Here is a 23,858-nt window from a genome sequence, read left to right on the forward strand (position 1 = left end):
TATTTACACTACAGATATAGCACTGGCCGGGGAAGAACAATGGTAGAACAAGGCCAGTCAGTCTAACTCGGTGGTGGGGAAATAATTGGAAGCAGTTCTGAGGGACAGAATTAAATCTTTGTTAAGGGCAGGTCATGTCTGACCAACTTGGTTGAGTTTTTTTTAATCATAGAATTTACAGTGCAGAAGGAGGCCATTCGGCCCATCGAGTCTGCACCGGCTCTTGGAAAGAGCACCCTACCCAAGGTTAACACCTCTACCCTATCCCCATAACCCAGTAACCCCACCCAACACTAAGGGCAATTTTGGACACTAAGGGCAATTTATCATGTCCAATCCACCTAACTTGCACATCTTTGGACTGTGGGAGGAAACCGGAGCACCCGGAGGAAACCCACGCACACACGGGGAGGATGTGCAGACTCCGCACAGACAGTGACCCAAGCCGGAATCGAACCTGGGACCCTGGAGCTGTGAAGCGATTGTGCTGACAACAATGCTACCGTGCTGCCCTTTTGGAAGAGGTGACCAGGTGTGTAGATGAGCAAAAGAGATTTGACTGGTCTACTTGGGATTCAGCAAGGCTTTTGATAAGGTCCCACATGGGAGACTGATAGGGAAGGCGGGAGACTGATAGCGAAGGTAGGAGCCCATGGGATCCAAGGACATTCGGCAAATTGGATCCAAAATTGGTTGTGTGGCAGGAAGCAGAGGGTGATGGTCGAGGGGTGTTCTTTCTGACTAAAAGCCTGTGTCCAGTGGGGTCCCGCAAGGGTCAATGTTTTGGCCCTTGCTGTTTGTGGTTTATAAAAATGATATAGACATGAATGTAGGAGAGTTGTTCAGTACATTTGTGCATGTTACAAACATTGGTGGGGTGGTAAATAGTGAGGAAGGTAGCCTTCAGTTACAGGGGATAAAGATGGGCTGGCCAGTGATAAATGGAATTCAATCCGGATAAGTGTAAGGTGATGCACTTGGGCAGGACAAACAAGGCAAGGGAATACATGATAAACGGCAGGACCCTGGGAAGTACTGATGATCAGAGGAACCTTGGTGTGCATCTACACCGATCCCTTAAGGTAGCAGAGTCGGTGGATAAAGTGGTTAAGAAGGCATATGGTATACTTGCCTTTATTAGCCGAGGCTGAGTTGAAGAGCAGGGAGGCTGTGCTGTAACTGTATAAAATGTTGGTTAGGCCACAGCTGCACAGTTTGCAGTCCTAGAATCCACATTATCGGAGGGATGTGACAGCACTTGAAAGGGTGCAGAGGAGATTTACCAGGATGTTGCCTGGGTTGGAGAGTTTTAGCTATGAAGAGAGATTGGATAGACTGGGTTGTTTTCCTTGGAGCATAGGAGACTGATTGAGATGTTTAAAATTATGAGGGGCATGAGTCCCGGTGATGCTATGTAGGAGGAGGTCACACGTTGGGTAGCTCCCGCCAAAGGCCTGGCTTTTTGGCCTTTTTCACTGTTTTTTGGGGAGGAAGGGAAGCCTGCCCCAATTGAAAGTTGGTTACGAGATGATGTCTAAGAGCCGAAGAAGGAATACTTTGAAGAAAGTTGCGAGCGTAAGTCCGCCGGCAGGGTTGAGTTCAGTCAGGAGTGCTGTGGGAGAAAAGATGGCAGAGGTTTGCTCTCCAGGTGGACCTGCTTGATTAACAGTGGATGTGCTGGCGGAGGTGATGGTGGCTGAGTGTGAGAAGCAGTTCAGTAAACATTTTGAGTGGCACTGGAGGGGAATGCTGGAGGTTTAAGCAGCCGGTGGAGGGTTTGTGGGTCCCTAATAAAGGAAGCGATTGGAAGGATGTCGGAAATGGTGAAGAGCATGGGGAGTTGTTGAAGGGGCTGGAGGCGGTTCTGTTGAGGCACAATAACCAGCTTGCGGCTCAGGAGGCCCGAGGTGTTGAAGGTGGAGGACAGTAATAAGGGACTAAGAGCAAAGGTCGAGGACATGGAAAACAAGACCTGGCAGCTGAATTTGCGGATATTGGGGCTGCCTAAGGGTGTGGAGGGCCCGATGTAGATGGAGTATTTATTGACAATGTTTGGGAAGCTGAGGGGTATGAAGCCTTCCCCGTCAAGATGGAAAGGGCACATCGGTCACTCCGGCCAAAGCCAAGGGCCAACGAGCCACCTAGAGCTATGATAGTTTTCTTTCACAGACACCAGCTGAAGGAGAAGGTGCTGCGATGGGTTAAGCAGAACCGTGAGGTGAGGTGGGAAATCAGTGGTATTCAGATATACCAGGATGTCATGGTGGAGCTGGCAAGAAGGCGGGTCGCCTTCACAGGGCGAAGACAGCTCTCTACAAAAGCAGAATGCATTTTGGAGTAATCCAGCCGGCAAAGTTGAGGGTCATGCACAACTCTAGGGATCACATCTTCGAGACGGGGAGGTGGTGAGGCGTTTGTGAAGGCGGTGAGGCGTTTGTGAAGGCAGGGGGACTAGGACTGAACTGAGAATGGTGGAAGTGGGACTTTGTTTTTAAAGGGCTATGTTTTTAGTATTTTCTTTGTTTTATTGAGGTTTTGTTATTCCTTTTGTCTTATGGTAGTGGGTGGAGATATGAGTTGTTTCTAGAGGAAGTAGTTGGTGATTTTTTGGGATTGGGGATGGGGTAGGATGCTGACGGTGATTGAGGGGCATTCACTGTCCCATCTGATGGGTGGAGCTAGGTGCCAGTGGGGGATGGGAGCAATCCCGTAGGGATGATGGTTGATCCAAGAAGGTGGGGAGGGGGGGTAGATTTGGTTGGTGACATGGAATGTGCGGGGGCTGGGTAGGATAAATGGGCACGGGTTATTGCTCATTTGAAGAGCTTGAAGGCTGATGTGCTGTTGCAGGAGACTCGCATGCGGTGAAGGTCCAGGTACGGCTCTGTACGGGTTGAGTAAGCAGGTATTTCACTTGGACTTTGATAGTTAGGCCTGGTTTGGGGGGGGGGGGGGGGGGGGTGCATTCTAATTAATAAAAGAGTCTGATTTCTGATGTAGAAGGTGGAGGTGGATCAGGGGGGCAGATATGCGATTGTCTCAGGGGTGTTGGAGGGCAGATAGGATAGTTTTGTTAATGTATATGTTCCAAATTGGGCTTGTGTCGGTGTTGGCGGCATCTGTGCGGAATCTGCACATTCCCCCTGTGTCTGCTGGGTTTCCTCCCACAGTCCAAAGATGTGCAGGTTAGGTGGATTGGCTATGCTAAAATTGCCCTTAGTGTCCAAAAAGGTGGACGGGGTTACTCGGTTACGGAGATAGAGCTGTGGGCTTAAGTGGGGTGCTCTTTTCAAGGGCCGGTGCAGACTTGATGGGCCAAATGGCCTCCTTCTGCACTGTAAATTCTATACATATTTACGAGAGAGAGGGGGGCGGGGGCGGGGGGTAAATCCATGATGTTTTTTGCACCCCGGGGGGGGGGGCAAAGAGTTCTCCTGTTTCTCGCCAGTGCATAAGGTTTATTCGCACATTGATTTCTTTATTATGGGGAGGCCTCTGATGCCAGACGTTCGGGGAGTGGAATATTCTGCTATTGTCAGTTCAGATCATGCCCCGCATCAGGTAGATGTTGTGCTGGAGAGGGGGCAGCTCAATGGCCGGCCTGGAGTTTAAATGTAGGGCTGTTAGCAGATCTGGGGTTTTGTGTGAGGGTGGCGAGGGTGATTGATGAGTATGTAAGGTTTAATAAAACTGGGGAGGTCTCTCCATGGGAGGTGTTGTAGGCTGTGGTGCAAGGAAAGACAATTGCCTCTAAGGTGCAGGCTGATGGGTTGGCTAGGAAGGACTGCTAATGGCTGGTGGATAAAACTTTGGAGGTGGATGTTAAATAATAATAATCTTTATTGTCACAAGTAGGCTTACATTAACACTGCAATGAAGTTACTGTGAAAATCCCCTAGTCGCCACATCCTGGCGCCTGTTCGGGTATACTGAGGGAGAATTCAGAATGTCCAATTCACCTAACAGCATATCTTTCGTGACTTGTGGAGGAAACCAGAGCACCCAGAGGAAACCCATGCACACAGGGAGAACGTACAGACTCCGCACAGTCAGTGACCCAAGGCTGGAATCGAACCTGGGACCCTGGCGCTGAGAAGCAACCGTGCTAACCACTGTGCTACTGTGCCATCTTTATGCAGAGGACCCCATCCCTGAACTATTAGCTAGTAGGAAGAAACTGCAGATGCAGTTTAATCTGGTGACTACGGATAAGACGGTGCATCAGCTGTGGAGGACTAGCGGATCAATGTACGAATATGGGGACAAGGCTAGCCGTTTGTTAGTTAACCAGTTGAAGCAGCAAGTGGCTTCCCGAGAGATTGTTCAGATGCGGGATATGGGAGGCTGTTGGCTGCACCAGAGGTGAATAGGGTATTTAAGGCATTCTGTGATAGTTTTGTATAGGTCAGAACTGCCAGAGGACGAGTCAGACATGGGGAGATTTTGGCAGGGTTGGAGCATCCCACATTGTAGGAGGAAGATTGGGAAGGGTTAGAAGGGCTACTGGGGGTGTAGGAGGTTCGGAAGGCAACTGGAAACATGCAGATGGGCAAGGCGTCCGGGCCAGATGGGTTCCCAGTGGAATTTTATAAAACGTTTGCCGACCAGTTGATATCACTGATAGTGGAGGAATTTGAAGACTCAATGGTTCGAGGGTTCACTCCCGAAGACAATGATGCAGGCATCCATCTTGCTTCTTCTGAAGAAGGATAAGGACCTGGTCATATCGGCCAATCTCTTTATTGAATGTAGACGCTAAATTCCCGGTGAAGGTGCTGGCGCTCAGATTGGAGCAGAGTCTCACGAGCATTGTTGGTGAGGATCAAACGGGGTTTGTGAAGATGAGGTGGTTGTCCTCTAATGTGCGTCACCTGTAAATGTGGTTGTCCCCGCCGAAGGGGAGGGTGCAGGCGGTCGTTGTGGCACTAAATGCAGAAAAGGCCTTCAACAGGGTAGAGTGGAACTGTGTGTTTGCGGTGTTGGAGCAGTTTGGGATTGGGCCCAGGTTTGTGTCGTGGGGAGACTGTTATACAGGGAACCTACGGCTTGTGTTTGTATGAATATTATGAGTTTGAAGTATTTCCAGTTGCACAGGGGAACGAGGCAGGGTGCCTATGTCCCTTCTTATTTGCATTGGCGATTCAGCCGTTGGCCATCGCATTGAGGAATTTAGGGAATGGCAGGCGATAGTGTGAGATGGGGGGGGGGGGGGGGGAGGGGGAATGGAGCACATGGTGTCCCTGCATGCTGATGGCTTGTTACAGTATATCTTGGACTCACAATGGGGAGCATGATGGCGCTGAAGCGGTTTGGTGCGTTGTCTGGGTACATGTTAAATTTTGAGAAGAGTGAATGTTTTTCAGTGACACTATCAGAGAAGGGAACACTGCCAAGGTGCCAGGCTGGCATTTTGTGTGATGGCGATCAGCCCAGGGATGCCCAGGGGCCGGGGGGGGAAGGGAGAGAAAGAGATCCCTCCCATAGTGTGTTGGAGACTTGGGGGTGTGGTCGGAGGTTGCGTCGGTGGCTCGAGAGATCGGGACGCTATGGAGTTACGGCGAGCAGAGCTCCTCAGTGCAGAAAACGGAGCTATGTTCCCGTCTATATCTGTAGTCACCGGCTATCCTCATCACTATTTACCACCCCACTCTCGTCGCGAACGTACTTATCAAATTCATGTCCAAAATATTAAATAAACCACAAACTAGAAGAGCCCAACACCGATCCCCACGGGACCCCACTGGACACAGGCTTCCAGTTAGAAAATGTAAATCACTATCAAAACCAAAGCACAAAGTACACATTTAAATTCATGTCCTTTATTAATTCAGACATCAAAATTGTTCTCTTGTTGCAGTGATAGACAACTGCAATTGAAACTGAACATTCAAAACAACTGCTCTGTGGCTCTTGTGCAATGCAAGTTTAAAAAAAAACACGTACAGCTTAGGCAAGTTATTTACAGCTTACTGTATTCAAATCTAAAATATACTCCATAAAATAAGAAATTTAAATGTTTTCGCCAATTTATTCCAAATAAATGTTTTTCCTGGGTGAGGGCTCATATTAATTGCACTTAATTTTCATGAAATAATCAACTTTAAAAGATTTGCAAGTTACAAAATATACTAGAATAAAAAAATTAAAAAAATGCTGGGAAAAGGACCTAAAACTCGTGGTTCAAGATAAAGTTATAAATTGCTATTCTTCAGTTTTCAGTTTTTTTAAATGTCAAGCAATACCATCGCCCGCTGCCCCCCCCACCCCCCCCCCCCCCCCCCCCCCCCGGTTAATTCTCAGGTTTCGGGTGGTCCTTGGCAAGGCCATTAATTATTAATCACCCCAAACTGCCATGAGAAGGTAGTGGTTCTTGAAATCAGGACTACACTTAAAAAGTGCTTTACTGGCTGTGGGTGATCCTGTGGTCATGCAAGAACTACATAAATGGAAGTCTTTCTTCGTGTTATAAGGGTTTGATATAGCTGAGTGGCTTGCCATACCACTACAGAAGTCAGGCAAGAGTTGATGTAGGACTGCAGGCATACAGCTGTCAGAGTAGATAAGAATGGCAGGTTTCCTTTCCTTACGGACATTAGTTTTTTAAAAAAAAAGACAACATGATGGCTTCATGATCATTTAAAATAACTGATGATTGCTCTATTTCTTGAGGAAAATGATCTTAATTGAATTCAAAATTCAGAAACTGGATGGTGAGATTTGAATTTACATTCTCTAGATTATTAATCCCAGACTCTGCTTTACGAGCGCAGTAACATAACATTATACTACCATAATCTGCATTGCATAATAATTAGAATGCATAAATGTAATAGGTGTAAAATCAAATATTTTATCTACAACAAATGGCTGTAATAACTGAATATCACAGAAAATGTTGGAATAATTATGATTTACCATTTTAAGGCAGAGAGTAACCACCAACATGGCTTTGAACAGAACAAGAAAGTGATACAGCAGCTATGAGGCACTTTTTAAAAACTGTAAAATGGTCTATTGAAATTTCAAAATGTGTTAACATTTTGCCTAGTTTTTTCTTGTCCCAATAGGTATCATAAGACAGCAGGTTCCTGTGACCGAATCATATAATGTGTGATATTGAGTTTAGTTTCCACTTCAGGCTACAGAAAAGTAGATTCTGTACAAGTCATAGCAGAATATTTGACAGCTTTGCATCAGAATTATATTAATACATTTAAAAATAATTCATATTTTCCATATTTTGATTATTGTACATAGTAAATTCACTAATGTTCATTTGAAACTAAATACATTTGCATAGATTTTTTTATTCTTTAGTTCTCACATTCATTTCTAATTATACTATGAGAGATAACTCTTAAAATACTTTGTTGAAAATGTTATGTTTGGATCAAGATAAAGTAAAATTTCATGGAAACTGTACTCGATCATATTCTTTCTGTCCTATAATTGACTGGTTTATTAAGCCATTTCAGAGGCCAGTTAAGAGTCAACTATAGATGGGCGGCACGGTGGTGCAGTGGTTAGCACTGCTTCCTCACAGCGGCAAGGACCCGGATTCAATCCTGGCCCCGGGTCACTGTCAGTGTGGAGTTTGCACATTCCTTCCGTGTCTTTGTGGGTCTCACCCCCCACAACCCAAAGATGTGCCGGGCAGGTGAATTGGCCATGCTAAATTGCACCTTAATTGGAAAGAAAATGAATTCGGTACTTTAAATTTAAAAATAGTCAACTATATATCTGGAGTCACATATAGGTCAGACCAGGTAAGGATGGCAGACTTCTTTCCTAATGGACATTAGAGAATCAGATGGGTTTTTACAACAAGTGACCATAGTTTTGTGGTCACAGTGACGGAGATTAGCTTTCAACTCCAGATTTAGTTAATTGAATTTAAATTCCGCCAGTTGCCACACTGGGATTTTAACCCATGTCCCCTGAGCAATATCCCGGGGTCTTTGGATAACTAGTCCAGTGACATTACGACAACGTCACTGTCTCTCCTAAACATTGGGCGGCACGGTAGCACTGTTGCTTCACAGCACCTGGGTCCCAGGTTCAATTCTAGGCTTGGGACACTGCCTGTGCGGAGTCTGCACGTTCTCCCCGTGTCTGCGTGGGTTTCCTCCGGGTGCTTCAGTTTCCTCCAAGACCCGAAAGACATGCTGTTAGGTGAACTGGACATTCTGAATTCTCACTCTGTGTACCCAAACAGGCGCCGGAATGTGGCGACTAGGGGATTTTCACAGTAACTTCATTGCAGCCTACTTATGACAAGAATAAAGATTATTATTATTGACATACCTAAACTTTTAGGGTCTTATATCCATCATATACTGTGAAGACTTTCTAATAATTTAACAGGTTGATATAAAATATTAGCTCAGGAGCCACCTTTGTGGAAGCCCTGTGGGAGATGAATTGACGCAGTGAGACTTGCAATGTGGAAAGAAAAGCACTACCTAACTTTGAGGGGCATTTCCGAAAGAAAACACCTACAACAGATAGATAACGCCTGCAGCTAGAGTTATTTTCTTGAAATGGAACAAATAATTCAGAATCAGCCCAGTATTATACACCAAAATTACAATGAGGCAACAGGACCAGATTTACATCTATTTCTGCCCCCTAACAAAACATTTCACTTTGTTTTTGTTTGGGTGGAATAGGAAAGCAACCTTAAGAGAAAACGTTCTCCATTTTGGTACTTTCTATCATTCAACCCCTTTTCAAAGATCGTAACAAGGGTAATCCGGAAAATCCTTTTTGCTCTGCTAATTAATGGAATTAATTAACATCATCTGACCTGACAGGCCAACTTTATTTCTCTCCCCACAGATGCTTCCAACCTGCTGATGTTTTTCATTTTATTTCAGATTTCCAGCATGTGCAATTTTTTTTTGTATTATGCACCCGCATCTGAATGTAATTCAAACTTAAAATCAGAAGAGCAAAATAAGATAAACTGTCAATAATGCCTTTTAAATGCTGGGGAAGGTGGAAGTTGTAGGCTGGAAAATTTTTACAATACTCATTTATTTTTCCATGAATCTGAATATAATAGTTTACTGATTATTACAATTTGCAAGATGCCTGAGCGACCTTGGAGCTGGTTTTCCTCTTTAGGGCTTTGCAGATATATGCACCAGCCTCCAGTAACTTTGCCAGGTCGACTCCCTAGAAAATAACAGAATAAAAATGTTTTATTAATGCATATTGGGAATTACATGATGACAAAGACCACAGTCCATTTTCTTTTCTTTCTACCATCACGGTGGTTGCACAATACAATGAAAATGGAAACTGTTAATTAATCAAAACAATAAATCGATCTCCAACATTCCCAGAAATAACACAAAAATAACCAAAGTGATGGGAGAGATTTGGGAACTCTAAAGACAAAGTTTATCCTACTTCTTTCAAATGTACTTACCACGTCACTTCCCAAATTACTAATGCTCTGTATCCCAAGGTTCTGTTTTATTAGAATCATTTGAAAGGTATTCTGGCCATTTGAACTCAATTAAGGCAACTTTGATTGCTGTGGCACCATACGTTGTTCAAAAACAGGAAATTAATGGTCTGCTTTTTACATAGCACTTAGAACAAAAAATACTGAAGTTTAGCACTGAAATAGAAAATAAGAATTTGAACTTTAAAAAAAACACACACACACACAACTCAGGCTGTGTGTAGTTACATAAAATTGAGGAGCGCGAAAACTGAAATTTAACCTTCGGTCTTGTCCCAGCTAATTGATGCACCCATGTACCTGCAGAAGGGTTGACAGCTGCTAGCCTATCAATCTAATTTTCCTCACTCAGTAATGCCCAATCTTAAAATAATTTGGTTTGGTCAATAGTTGTCTTTGCCTTCCACTGTTACCCCAGCTGATTAAATCCCACCTAATTAGTTTATTAATTTATTTATTGCTTCCTTTTATCAGCTGATTCACGATGTATCATGTGTAAACCAGCAGGAGTAAATTCTGTTCAGAATTCAGATTACTCCTGAATGTCAGAGTCAGAAATTTCCACACTTGTTTCAGTTGTGCTTATTTGATACTTCCCTCCATCAAGCTTCAAGCCATCCCCTCTGATTAACAGCTGGGTGTCAGTTGTATGTCCCGGAGTCAACAAAAGTTCATTTTTTAAATTTCAGGACCTGAATGTTACGACAGGGATATTTTTAAAATATAAATTTAGAATACCCAATTAATTTTGTCCAACTAAAGGGCAATTTAGTGTGGCCAATCCACCTAACCTGTACACCATTTGGGTGGTGGGGGAGAAACCCACGCAGACACGGGGAGAATGTGCAAACTCCACACGGGCACTGACCCAAATTTGGGATCTCGGCGCTGTGAGGCAGCAGTGCTAACCACTGTGCCGCCGTGTTGCAGTTCGACAGGCATGATAGATGGTGGGAGCATTAGAGAAAATAGACAACAGATCCCATTCAACAATGCAGACAATAAATGACACTGCAGGTGCAAGTAATCAGCAGAAGAACCTAATTGGTGGCAAAAAGCTTGTAAAGGACGCAATTGGAAGGATCTTTCCACCAGTTTGCTGCTCCAGGAGGGGAAGAATTGAACTTCACTGCATCAAATCTGAGATTGTTTGACAGCATTTACATAATAATAATCTTTATTAGTGTCACAAGTAGGCTTACATTAACACTGCAATGAAGTTACTGTGAGAATCCCCTAGTCGCCACACTCCGACACCTGTTCGGGTACATTGAGGGAGAATTCAGAATGTCCAACTCACCTAACGAGCACGTCTTTTGGGACTTGTTGGTGAATTAGACATTCTGAATTCTCCCTCAGTGTATCTGAACAGGTGCCGGAGTGTGGCAATGAGGGGATTTTCACAGTAACTTCATTATTAGTGCCACAAGTAGGCTTATAAGACTGCAAAGATTATTATTACATGTTAAACAACAACCTGAAAAGTTAAAACAAGAACAAAATATTTCCCTAAAAGGCATACATACTGTGTGAATTCCAAGCCCATTCAACATGTACACTACATCCTCAGTTGCCACATTTCCAGATGCGCCTTTAGCATAAGGACAGCCACCCAAGCCAGCCACTGACGAGTCCACTGTACAGATTCCCATCTGAAAAAACAAATGGAAAATCCCAGTATAGCAGCACACTTCTGAACATTAAAAATTGCATTACTCTTGGGCGTGTAACCAGCTAAGGGTAACAAAGATTATGGGAGCAACTAAACATTAAATATGAAATTAGCAAAGCTAGTTACCTAGTTTTTCATGCTGTTTTTGTGGTAGTCACTTAAGGAAAATTTCAGCTTACAATCTACTAAACCAGCTTAAAAAAGGTACCCAATCACGGGGAACAGAACCCATGAGTTTTGATTCCTTTGGCACTACAGTTTATTTTAAATTGCTTTTTAAAAAAAAAAATCTTTTTATTGGCTTTTCTCATTTATAAACAGTTGTTACTTATATACATGACATTTTTCTTGCCTGCGCTAATTTGCTTTACTTTACAGAGAGGTTTGTTTTGTCCTTCATTTATTTGACTAAGTAAGTACATTTTGCTGCCCTCTGGATCGGTCTATGACATTTCTCTTCCCCCCCCCCGGGCCATTGGTTTCAGCACCCTTCTTCTTCTCTCGTGGTTTCCCCATCATCATTTCTCCCCCACCCCCACCCCACCCGAGAGGTCAGCGAGAGTCCCCATCCTACCTCTGTCCCCAGTTCGTCCTCACATTTTTGTCTGGTCCCGTCCAGTGGTGTTCGAGCTCTGTCCAGTAGCTGTCTGTATATTTTCACACATAGCCCTCCCTTCTCGCTCCTTGTGCCTATCGGGTCCTCTAGTAGTGTGCTTTCTGGGGCCCCGGGGTACCCCACTGTCTCTTTGCGGAGGAAGTGCTTTATTTGAAGGTGTCTCAATTCCTGCCCTCTGGCTAGTTTCCACTCAGTTCGTCCAGTGTCTCCAGTCTGCACCCTACGTAGAAGTCCCCGACCGTCAGTGTGCCCCCGTCCCGCCTCCATCTTTTGAAGGTGATATCTAGCATGGCTGGGGGGAACCTGTGATTGCCGCAGATGGGGGCTATAAGGGACATTTTGGTTATCCCAAAGTGCTGTCTCAACTGGGTCCACGTTCTCAGCTTGGCCGCTACCACTGGGCTTGTTGTGTACCTTGTTGAGGAGGATGGGAGTGCTGCTGTAGCCAGGGCCCAGAGGTCGTTCCTTTACAGGATGCCTCCTCCATTTGTACCCAATCTGTGTCGGGTTCTTGTACCCATCCCCTCACTTTTTCTGCCGTTGCTGCCCAGTGGTAGTATTGTCGGTTCAGTAGAGCCAGGCCCCCTCTGACTTTCCCTCTTTGCAGTGTCGGTTTGAGAATTCTCGGGTTCTCCCCCCCCCCCCCCCCCCCCCCCCCACCCACCCAAACACAAACGCCATGATTAGCCTGTCTATGTTTTGGAAAAAGGGAAAAAGGCCTTGGGGATGAAGATCGGGATGGATCTAAACAGGAAAAGGAACCTTGGCAGTACATTCATCTTGATCGTCCCACTCTTCCTGCCAGTGAGAGTGAGCCCCATCGTTGAAGGTCCTTTCTTAGTTCCTCCACCAGACTGGTCAGGTTCCACTTGTGGATCTGTGTCCAGTCTCTGGCTATCCGGATTCCCAGGTAACGGAATCTGTTCTGGGCCATTTTGAATGGGAGCCCCTTCAGCTCTGTAACCTCCCCCTTTTGGGTTCCCTGGGTATATTTTAAATTGCTTAACAGGATGTGGGCATTGCTGGCTAGACCAGCATTTGTTGCCAAACTGCCCTTTGAGGTCTTGGTGCTGAGCCATCTTCTTGAACTGCTGTAATTCATATGGTGCAGGTACACCCACAGTGACATTAGGGAGGAAGCTCCTGGATTTTATCCGAGCAACAGTGAAGGATTGGCAAGATAGCTACAAACCAGGGTGATATGTGGCTTGGAGTGGTCTTGTGGTGTCCTCGTGCATTGCTGCCATTGTCTTTATGGTGATAGAGGTCATGAGCTTGGAAGGTACTATCGAAAGGGCCTTGGTGAGTTGCTGTAATGCATCTTGAATATGGTAACATGGCTCCCACTGTGCATTCGTGGCGGAGGGAGTGAATTAATATTCAAGGCGATGAATCAGTCTACAGAACATGACATGGTACCAAGTTTGATGCTTTAACAAGAACAGGCGGCATAGTGGTTAGCACTGCTGCCTCACAGCGGCAGGAACCCTGGTTCAATTCCAACTTGGGTCACTATCTGTGTGGAGTTTGTACGTTCTCCCAGTGTCTACGTGGGTTCATCCGGGTGCTCCAGTTTCCTCCCATAGTCCATAGATGTGCAGGTTAGGTGGATGGTCATGTTAATTTTCCCTTAGTGTCCAGGGACGTGCAGCTTAGGTTGTTGGGTTACGGGAATGAGGGGGGGGGGGGGGGGGGGGGGGGGGGGGTAGATTGCTAATTTGAAGGGTCAAGTGGCCTCCTTCTGCACTGTAGGGAGTCTACGATTGGGGCACCAATCAAACGGGCTGCTTGGTCCTGGATGGTGTTGAGCTTTGAGTGTTGTTGGAGCTTCATTCATCCAGGCAAGTGGAGAATAGTCCATCATACTCCTGACTTGTGCTTTGTAGATGGTGGGCAGACCTACGACAGCCCAGACTTCCCAGCCTCAGACCTACTGTTATCTGGAAGCAAATCTCAAATTATTGTAATTTGAATTTAGTTGAATAGATATTTAGTTGAATTAGAGTATGCCTGCGGATGTGTAACTGTGCGCAGTAGTTACAGCAGACAAGCTGCATTGTAGCTCAAACTGTACAAATTCAAGTCAGTATTACAACTGGGAAATCAATCACTTGTAATTTGTTGATACTCAGTTCATCAAAACACTTTTACTAGAACTCAGGCTTCCCAATTTATTTATCTATTTTTTAAAAAATTATTTTATTTTAATTTTTTTCCAATTAAGGGGCAATTTAGAATGGCCAATCCACCTACCCTTCACATCTTTGGGTTGTGGGATGAGACCCATGCAGACATGTGGAGAATGTGCAAACTCCACACAGACAGCAACCTAGGACCGGGATCGAACCCGGGTCCTCGGCACCGTGAGGCAGCAGTGCTAACCACTGCTCCACTGTGCCGCCCCAGTCTTCCTAATTTAAAACAAAACCCACAAAAGTCTTAGTTTAAAAAAAATTACTAGCCTGTAATGCTGCAAAGATGTTGACAAGAGCCTGGCCATATGTATCATGACAGTGTACAGCTAATGCACTGACTGGAACCTCCTTGATTACTGCTGTCAGCATTTCCCGCATGCTGCCTGGTGTTCCTATACCAATGGTATCCCCCAGGGATATCTCATAACAACCCATGGAATAGAGTTTCTTGGCTACCTGCAAAACAAGAAGATGTACAAGTCAGCTGCAAGGTTGACTACAGGTTTTAATCAGTTCTGTTGATTCTGTAATGCATCTTATTATTTAGTGATGTACAATGTTTAGTGTAGAACATCAATAAATTAGGTGAATATGACAACATCTGCTTTTATACTTAAAATAGGTACATTTCATATCTTAGTATCCATTTTATTAGTAGTGATTGCTAAAAAGAAAATTTCTATTTGTGTCCTTCCTCTTCCCCCACTCCCACCATACTTGCCTCTGCAACTTTAATAGGGGAAACATTCCCTTCATAAGGGCAGCCAAGTACACAGGACACATATCTGAAAGAATACAAGAGATTAAGTTAATTTAATGGATTCTCAGTCTATGAACAAAGTTGTGAAAAATTGATGGTCTCTATAGAGGCCTCCTCTAACTAGAACTAATCAGTATGGATAAGTTAATAATGAAGCCCGAAACAGAATCACAATCTGTAATTGGTCAGACCATGGTTGCATGTTTCAATTTGTTAACTGAAACCAGATTTCTGCTTTATTTAGGAGCAGTATTTGTTCCACCTTACCTGGGTATGCCCAATCATCAGATCCAACCTGATAATCAGTAACAGTTTATCTCACCGTACATATCAAGTTGTGTTGAAGCTCTGCTAGTTCCTTTACCTAATTGGGCTGGTATGATTGTGTATTATTTGGAAGACTACTCATGTCTCCCTATGGCAGAAAACAGCAAGTGCAAAGAAATGTGTATATATATATAAAATAAATATTTTCCAGTCCCTCCAACATTGCTTTGCACTCCCGTTATTCCAAGCTTTACGACAGCACTGCTAAGTGCAGTTTCCCTTAAGGCAATGCATAGATAGTAGTGTGGTTCAATGCACCATTGAAGTTTCTAAATTAAAGCACTACAGTGCTTTACAGTCAGACTCAGACTAAAGAAGAAATTAACATTCCACTGAGTTCAATAATGCGATGGCTCCATCACCCATCTCTGGAAAACGAGATCGCCTGAGACAGAAAAGGTTAAAATCCTCAAAATGGCAATTAAAAAAATTATATTTGTAAAATGTTTTAGAAGAATGTGCAATCTATGTTCTATGTTTTAAGTTTCAAATAAATTAGGCTTTCAGTTCTAAGAACTCAATGTATTGAAGTATTGCAGAGAAGAAGCTGGAGTTATGATACCCAGAGAGACCAATAACCTGAAGAGAAAGGAATTCCCAGCTAACTCTTGAAGAACAGGATCAATGAACACAATTTTACTTCACAGAATTATAGAATTTACAGTGCAGAAGGAGGCCACATGGCTGATCGAGTCTGCACCGGCCCTCAGAAAGAGCACCCTACCCAAGCCCACACCTCCACTCTATCCCCCTAACCCAGTAACCCCACCTAACCTTTTTGGACACTAATGGTAATTTAGTATAGACAATCCACCTAACCTGCACATCTTTGGACTGTGGGAGGAAACTGGAGCACCCGGAGGAAACCCACGCAGACACAGCAAGAACGTGCAGGCTCTGCACAGTGAAGCAAGCTGGGAATCGAACCTGGGACCCTGGAGCTGTGAAGCAACAGTGCTAACCACTGTGCTACCACATCACCCTTACTTTGAAAAGCTTTACTGGAAGAGTCAAACACAAAAACAACAAAATTATGCAAGCATTAACAGATCAATGGTATTTCACTCTATTGGATGAATTCTACTTTGAACAGTGCATACAACGAAGACATATCTTACAAAACTACAAGAACTTACATCACTCCCCACACTGCTGGAACCACGTGCAATTTCAGTATTTCCAACTCCAGTATGTGAGATTCTCCACTTTTCACACTCAATGGATTTGGCCCTCAAATTGCTTTCACCAGAAGCAATGTCCTATCTGAAGTTCCGATGTGGTTAACACCCAAATGGCACACTCTTGCAGAATGTCTCGGTTCACGACAGCCTTGATGGCATTGATTTTCCAGAGACCCCCCCCCCCCCCCCCCACTAACTGAACCAAGAGTTTGGTCTGTGCATGTACTGCTGCTGAATAAAAGCTGTAACTCAGGAGATCTGAAATAAAAACAGAGAGTGCTGGAACAACTCAGCAGATCTGGCAGCATCTGTCTTCATAGAATTTACAGTGCAGAAGGAGGCCATTCGGCCCATCGGGTCTGCACCGGCTCTTGGAAAGAGCACCCTGCCCAAGCCCACACCTCCAACCTATTCCAGTAACCCCACCTAACCCAAGGGCAATTTAGCATGGTCAATCCACTTAACACTGCACATCTTTGGGCTGTGGGAGGAAACCGGTGCACCCGGAGAAAACCCATGCAGACACGGGGAGAACGTTCAGACTCCGCACAGAGTGACCCAAGCCAGGAATCGAATCTGGGACCCTGGAGTTGTGAAACAACTGTGCTAACCACTATGCTACCGTGCTGCCCCGGTATCTGTGGACCAACAAAGAATCATATTAATATCAAAACATCTGTTTCTCTCGCAGATGCTGCCAAACCTTCTGCGAGACTTTGTTTTTATTTACGTAACTCATTATCTCAATTAATTTTTTGTGGCTTTCATTCTCATAGCAACCTCAGTCAGAGTTTAACTTCTCAAACATGATGTCATAACCACAAAGGCCAATTATCTCCTCTCCAACCCCCCCCCCCCCCCCCCTTCCCGGTTCCAAGCTTTCCAGAATGCTCTTTAGATTCACTCTGAATTTAAAGGGCTATCCCATAAATACAAGTTCTCTGCCAAACTTCAAGAAACTATAATAATTCGGGACAGAATTAATAGTCGCATGAACAATTTTCATCTATACCAGTTGAGGATGTATATCTGATGCATTTAATAGCCAAAACGTTTGGGAAAATAATAAATCTGCAGCTTCCCTGTGATGCAGTACATAAACTCACCAATAGAAAAATGCGTAAAATGTTTTTCAACGTGGAAATGTGAAAGATTTGTAATCTTACCCTCGGACTGGAATGCTCGAATCCTTTGCCGCTTTCATCACTTCTTCAAATCGCTGTAGACTCTCATCAATAGAACAGTTAATATTTTTTTTGCTGAACATTTCTGAGGCAGCTCCGAAGATAGCTACCTCTCCTGCACCTGCTTTGAGCTGTGAAAAAACAGTACATTATGGTACTCATGACACAGCGATATGATAAAAAGGGGAAACGCAGACCAAACACCTGATCCTAGATTAAGCCACAAGGATGATTATCAATAAATTATGAATCCACAGAGAATTCACTGATAAAGAAAATTAGGCACATATGATAATTTAATTATGAAAGTTGGGGGGGGGGGGGGGGAAGAGGTTATACCAATACCAAATTCTAATAATTGACTGTGACAGGAGTTACAATAACTAACTCTCCTGCAGCAGTTTCTACTGATTTGAAAACGACACCTTCCCCATAATCTGCCCATAAAATATTTGCGGGGCTAAGTATAATGCCATTTACAGAAATCAATTACTGAATGTAGTGCAGTCCTGTGTTATATTATGACATTTTCTGACTATTACCGGACAGACCTAAATTTTACAGGCCAAAACAGCTTTAATTACAACCAATGAAGAAATGGAAAATTTCCCAAAGTTTAAGCATAACAAATGCAATTGATATATAATTGGTTAACTATTCTCAGTAAACTATTCTCAGTAAACACAATTTCTGAACAGTTCAGCTATCATTAGTGTACTACAAATGCAGCCTTATATGGTTTCAAAAATACTAACTCAGGGAATTCTCAGATTTTACTCTTACTCAACAAAGTACTAACCAAATCCATAGTTCAGAAGGAGGCCATTTGGTCCATTGAGTCTGCACAAATCCACCAAAAGAACACTCAGCCATGGCCCACTCCACCGTCTTAACCCCCAAAACCCCACGTATAGATCATGGCCAATCCACATAACCTGCACATCTTTGGACTGTGGCAGGAAAACAGAGTACCCGGAGGAAACCCACACAGACACGGGGACATTCTGAAAACTCCACAGTCACCCAAGGCTGAAATTGAACCCGGGTCTCTGGCGCTATGAGGCAGCAGGGCTAATCACTGTGCTGCCTCTAATGTGGGAACCAGAGCTACGGATCAGAGGATAGGGTAGTTGTTGAAGGGGCAGAAATAGTATGCATCGAGTCTGTGAGGAAGGATAGACAGTTCATAGGGCAAAGTTGGGTTAAAGTATTTTTGTTTCAATGCAAGGGGTGTCAGGAATAAGGGAGATGAACTTAAGAGCATGGATCAGTACTTGGAATTACATGGATTTCACAAGGGCAGGAATGGTTGTGAGATGTTCCGGGCTTTAGATGTTTTAAGAAGAATAGGGAGGGAGGTAAAAGAGGAGGGGGAGTGGCACTATTAATTAGACAGTGCATCACAGCTGCAGAAAAGAAGGTAGTGGAGGAGGGTTTGTCTACTGAGTTAGTATGGGTGGAAGTCTGAAACAAGAAATGAGCAGTTTAATTCTGCCCCTTGGGTGACTGTCTGTCTGTGTGGAGTTTTCAGGATTTCTCCACGTCTGTGTGGGTTTTCTATAGACCCCCCTAATAGCAGCAGAGAGATGGAGGAACAGATTGGGTGGCAGATCTTGGAAAGGTGCAGAAGTAACAGAGTGTTGTCATGGGTAACTTCAACTTCCCTAATATTGACTGTACCTCCTTAGTGTAAATGGTTTGGATGGTGCAGATTTTGTCATGTGTGTCCAGGAAGGATCCTGACTCAATATGTAGATAGGCCGACTAGGGGGGGCATATTGGATTTGGATTTGCTTGGCAACGAACCAGGCCAGGTGTCTGTCTCGGTGGGAGGGCATTTCGGTGACAGTGACCACACTCCTTGACCTTTACCATAGTCATGGAGCGGGATAGGAACAGACAGTATGGGAAGGTATTTAATTGGGGGAGTGGAAAATATACTGCTGTTAGACAGGAGCTGAGGAGCATAAATTGGGAACAGATGTTCTCAGGGAAATGCACAACAGTAATATGGGGGTTGTTTAAAGAGCACTTGCTGCGAGTGCTGGATAATTTTGTCCCACTGAGACAAGGAAGGAATGGTAAGGTGAAGGAGCCTTGGATGACAAGAGAAGTGGAGCTTTTAGTCAAGAGGAAGAAGGAAGCTTACGTAAGGTTGAGAAAGCAAGGATCTGGCACGGCTCTGGAGGGTTACAAGGTAGCCGGGAAGGAACTCAAAAATGGACTTAGGAGAGCTAGAAGGGGGCATGAAAAAGCCCTGGTGGGAAGGATTAGGGAAACCCCAAGGCGTTCTACACGTATGTGAGAAATAAGAGGATGATCAGAGTGAGAGTAGGGCCGATCAGGGATAGTGGAGGGAACTTGTGTCTAGAGTCTAAGGAGGTAGGGGAGGCCCTAAATGAATATTTTGTTTCAGTATTCACTAGAAAGAAGGACTTTGTTGCTCGTGAGAACAGCGTGAACCAGGTTTATAGGCTCAACAGGTTGATATTAAGGAGGATGTGCTGGAAATTTTGAAAAGCATCAGGATAGATAAGTCCGCTGGGCCAGATGGAATATACCCAAGGTTACTATGGGAAGCGAGGGAGGAGATTGCTGTGCCGTTGGTGATGATCTTTGCCTCTTCGCTCTCCACTGGAGTAGTACCGGTTGATTAGAGGGAGGCGAATGCTGTTCCCCTGTTCAAGAAAGGGAATCGGGAAATCTCTGGGAATTACAGACCAGTCAGTCTTACATCTGTGGTGAGCAAAATACTGGAAAGGATTCTGAGAGATGGGATTTCTGATTATTTAGAAAAACATAGTGATTAAAGATTGTCAGCATGACTTTGTGAGGGGCAGGTCATGCCTCACAAGCCTCATTGAATTCTTTGAGGATGTGACGAGACACATTGATGAAGGTCAGGCAGTGGATGTGGTGTTTATGGATTTCAATAAGACATTTGATAAAGTTCCCCATGGTAGGCTCATTCAGAAAGTTAAGGGACATGGGATACAGGGAAATTTGGCTGCCTGGATACAGAATCGGCTGGCCGAAAGAAGACAGCGAGTGGTAGTGGATGGAAAGTATTCCGCCTGGAGGTCGGTGACCAGTGGTGTCCTGAAGGGATCTGTTCTGGGACCTCTGCTCTTTGTGGTTTTTATAAATGACTTGGAAAAAGAAGTGGAAGGATGGGTTAGTACATTTACCGATGACACAAAGGTTGGGGGAGTTGTAAATAGTGTTGAGGGCTGTTACAGGTTACAACAGGACATTGACAGGATGCAGAGCTGGGCTGAGAAGTGGCAGATGGAGTTCAACCTAGATAAATGTGAAGTGATTCATTTTGGAAGGTCAAATTTGAATGCAAAATACAGGGTTAAAGGCAGGATTCTTGCAAGTGTGGAGGAACAGAGGGATCTTGAGGTCCATGTACATAGATCCCTCAAAGTTGCTACCCAAGTTGATAGGATTGTTAAGAAGGCATATGGTTTGTTGGTTTCATTAACAGGGGATTGAGTTTAAGAGCCACGTGATTTTGCTGCAGCTTTATAAAACACTGGTTAGACGACACTTGAAATATTGTGTTCAGTTCTGGTCGCCACATTATAGGCAGAATGTGGATGCTTTGGAGAAGGTGCAGTGGTTATTTACCAGGATGCTGCCTGGACTGGAGGGCATGTCTTATGAAGAAAGGTTGAGGAAGCTAGGGCTTTCCTCACTGGAGCGAAGAAGGAAGAGAGGAGATTTGATAGAGGTGTACAAGGTGATGAGAGGCATGGATAGAGTGGATAGCCAGTGACTTTTCCCCAGGGCGGAAACGGCTGTCACGAAGGGACATAATTTTACAGTGATTGGAGAAAGGTATAGGAGAGATGTCACAGGTAGGTTCTTTACACAGAGTGGTGGGTGCGTGGAATGCACTGCTAGCGGAGGTGGTGGAGTCATAGTCATTAGGGACATTTTAGCGACTCTTGGACAGGCACATGGACAGCAGTAAATTGAAGGGGTGTAGGTTAGGTTGATCTAGGATTAGGATAAAGGGCGGCACAACATCTCTCGAAGGGCCTGTACTGTGCTGTACTGTTATGTAGAGGTGACTTCACAAGTACATATCTTAATTTACAGGGGGGAGGTTTTGTGGCACAGTGATAGCACACCTATCTCTGGACCAGAGGGTTTGGGTTCAAGCCCAATGCCCTGAGGAAGGATTCACGGAGACCTCTGATGGTGGCCATGGTGTGAGTGGTTGCACTAAGGGCAGTTCCTGCTTGAAGACATAGAAAAGAGCTCTTTTTACCCAATATCGGGTGCAACTTTGACGGAAAAGTGTTCCCCCTGGGAGTGGTATGTCTATTGGTTATCAAACCCGGCAGAAGGCGAATGACTTGGCCAAGGAGTTGTGGCGCAGAAACCAGTGGAAGGATGGCGAACGGTGAAGGGCTAGTGCAAGTAGCAAAGCCACAGATGCAACAGTTGATGGCCTTTTCAAGGAAGAGTTCCACCAGCAGAGGAAAAAGATGCAGGAGGATCGCTTGAAAGCCATCGAGGGATAATGGAGATGGTGGAGAAATGCTTGGAGACACAGTGGTCGCAGATCCGAGAGATTTCAGGGGGTGATGTTGGACCATAGCTCGGGTGGTGGCATTGGAGATGGAGGTAGGGCTCTTGGAAGACCTCTGTAAGACGTTGAGAGCAAAGGTGGAGGAGCAGATAAATAGATTGAGAAGGCAGAATCTGTGGACAGTGGGCCTGCCTGAAGTGGAAGGTGTTGAGTGCCACGAGGTATGTTTCGAGAATGCTGGCGGGGCTGGTGGCAGAGGGGATGCTGGACAAGGCCCCTGAGGTGGTCAGAGCGCATAGGTACCTGAGGCAGGGGGGTCGTCCCGGGCGGTGATCGTGAGGCTCCACAAGTTCATGAAGAAGGAGAAGATTCTGCAGTGGGCCAGGGAGAAGCGCAACTGTGAATGGGGAGGGAACAAGATCTGAATATACCAGGACATTGGAGCTGAGCTGTCAAAATGGCGTGCAGGGTTCAACCGTGCCAAGGCAGTGCTGTATCGACAGTGGATCAGATTTGGGGTGCTCTACCTGGCGAAACTATGGGTGACTTATGAAGGCCAGGAATACTATTTTGATGCCCCAGAAGCGGCCAATGACTTTATCAATATCAAGTAGCATTTAACTGGGGGAGAATTGAACTGAACAATTCTTTTTTGTGTGGTGGGGGGGGGGGGGGGGGGGGGGGGGGGGAAGAGAGATGCTGGCACTTTGTTCTCAATTACTTCAAAGGCCGAGTGGGAGTTGGAGGGAAGGTTTTTTTTTTCCTCCGACGTGGAAGATTTTTTCTTCTTTTTACTGTTGGGTCGAGAAAGGGTAGCGGGGGTGAAAAGTTTATAAGGGGAGGGCTGTCCCCTCCCCCTCCTGCTGCCTGGGGCTGTGTTTTTTCTTTTTGTTTGTCTTTGGGGAAGTTGACCGGTGGTAGAGATGAGTCTTTGTTTGAGTGGGGGAGGGGGAGGTCAGCAGGAGCCTTTGGGCAGGAGTCGTCACGCTGGCAGGTAATGTTGGTGAACAGGTGGGGAGAAGGCCGAGAGAGGTGGCCGGGTTTGGGGGGGGGGGGGGGGGGGGGTACAGGGTAAAATTAATAGGGGTAGAGCTGAAAGGAGAGGATGGTGGATGATAGATGGGGAATGGAGGTGCAAACCCCCGGTACGGCTGATAACATGGAACGTGCGAGGGCTCAATGGACGGGTGAAGCGATCTCGGGTCTTTGCACACCTAATGGGTTTAAAAGTGGAGATGGTCTTTCTGCAGGAGACACACCTCCACGTGAAGGACCAGGTTAGGCTGAGGAAGGGATGGGTGGGTCAGGTTTTCTACTTGAGGTTTGATTCAAAATTGAGGGGGGTGGCAATTTTGAGGAGTAACAAAACGCGGTTTGTGAGCACGAAGGAAGTGAGCGACCCGGGTGGGAGATGTGTGATGGTGAGTGGGGTATTAGAAGGGACGCCAGTGGTATTGGTGAATATGTATGCACCAAATTGGGACGATGTAGGTTTAACAAGGGGGTTCATGGCAGCAATCCCGGACTTGGCCACACATCAGTTATGGGAGATTTTAACTGTGTTCTAGAGCCAAGGGTAGATCGGTCGTGCCCCAGGTCAATGGGTAGAATACGAATGGAAAAGATGGGTATGATGGACCTGTGGTGATTCAAGATCCATGGGGAAGGGAGTATTTCTTTTTCTCACATGTGTGCAGGGTGTATTCAAGAATCAACCTTTTTATGGTGAGCCAGGAGGTTTTGGTTGGGGTGGAGGGTGGAGAATACGCGGGGATAGTAATCTTGCCTCATTGGCTGGAGATTCGGCTTAGATCAGGGTGGGAGCATAGGCCGGGGTGGAGGCTGTATTCGGGGTTGTTGGCAGATAGAGGGTTTCACGACAAAGTGTGAGCTGTGATTAAAGATTAT

At 45.1% G+C, this 23,858-nt stretch overlaps 1 protein-coding gene across 3 annotated transcripts in view; it reads right to left on the reverse strand.

Annotated features, from left to right (window-relative positions):
• Positions 1–8,870: 8,870 nt before the first annotated feature.
• LOC119967646 (hydroxymethylglutaryl-CoA lyase, mitochondrial-like) overlaps positions 8,871–23,858 on the reverse strand; it is a 36,568-nt gene continuing 21,580 nt past the window's right edge. For all 3 annotated transcript variants that reach the window (XM_038800462.1, XM_038800447.1, XM_038800455.1), the window contains exons 5-9: positions 17,390–17,538; positions 14,677–14,740; positions 14,223–14,411; positions 10,999–11,124; positions 8,871–9,177 (exon numbers count right to left, since the gene is read on the reverse strand). In XM_038800462.1, coding sequence (XP_038656390.1) covers positions 9,076–9,177; positions 10,999–11,124; positions 14,223–14,411; positions 14,677–14,740; positions 17,390–17,538 — 630 coding nt within the window. In that variant the 3' untranslated portion in view covers positions 8,871–9,075. The remainder of the gene's footprint in view (positions 9,178–10,998; positions 11,125–14,222; positions 14,412–14,676; positions 14,741–17,389; positions 17,539–23,858) is intronic.

Source organism: Scyliorhinus canicula, chromosome 1, assembly GCF_902713615.1.
Source record: "Scyliorhinus canicula chromosome 1, sScyCan1.1, whole genome shotgun sequence".
Lineage (NCBI taxonomy): Eukaryota > Metazoa > Chordata > Chondrichthyes > Carcharhiniformes > Scyliorhinidae > Scyliorhinus > Scyliorhinus canicula.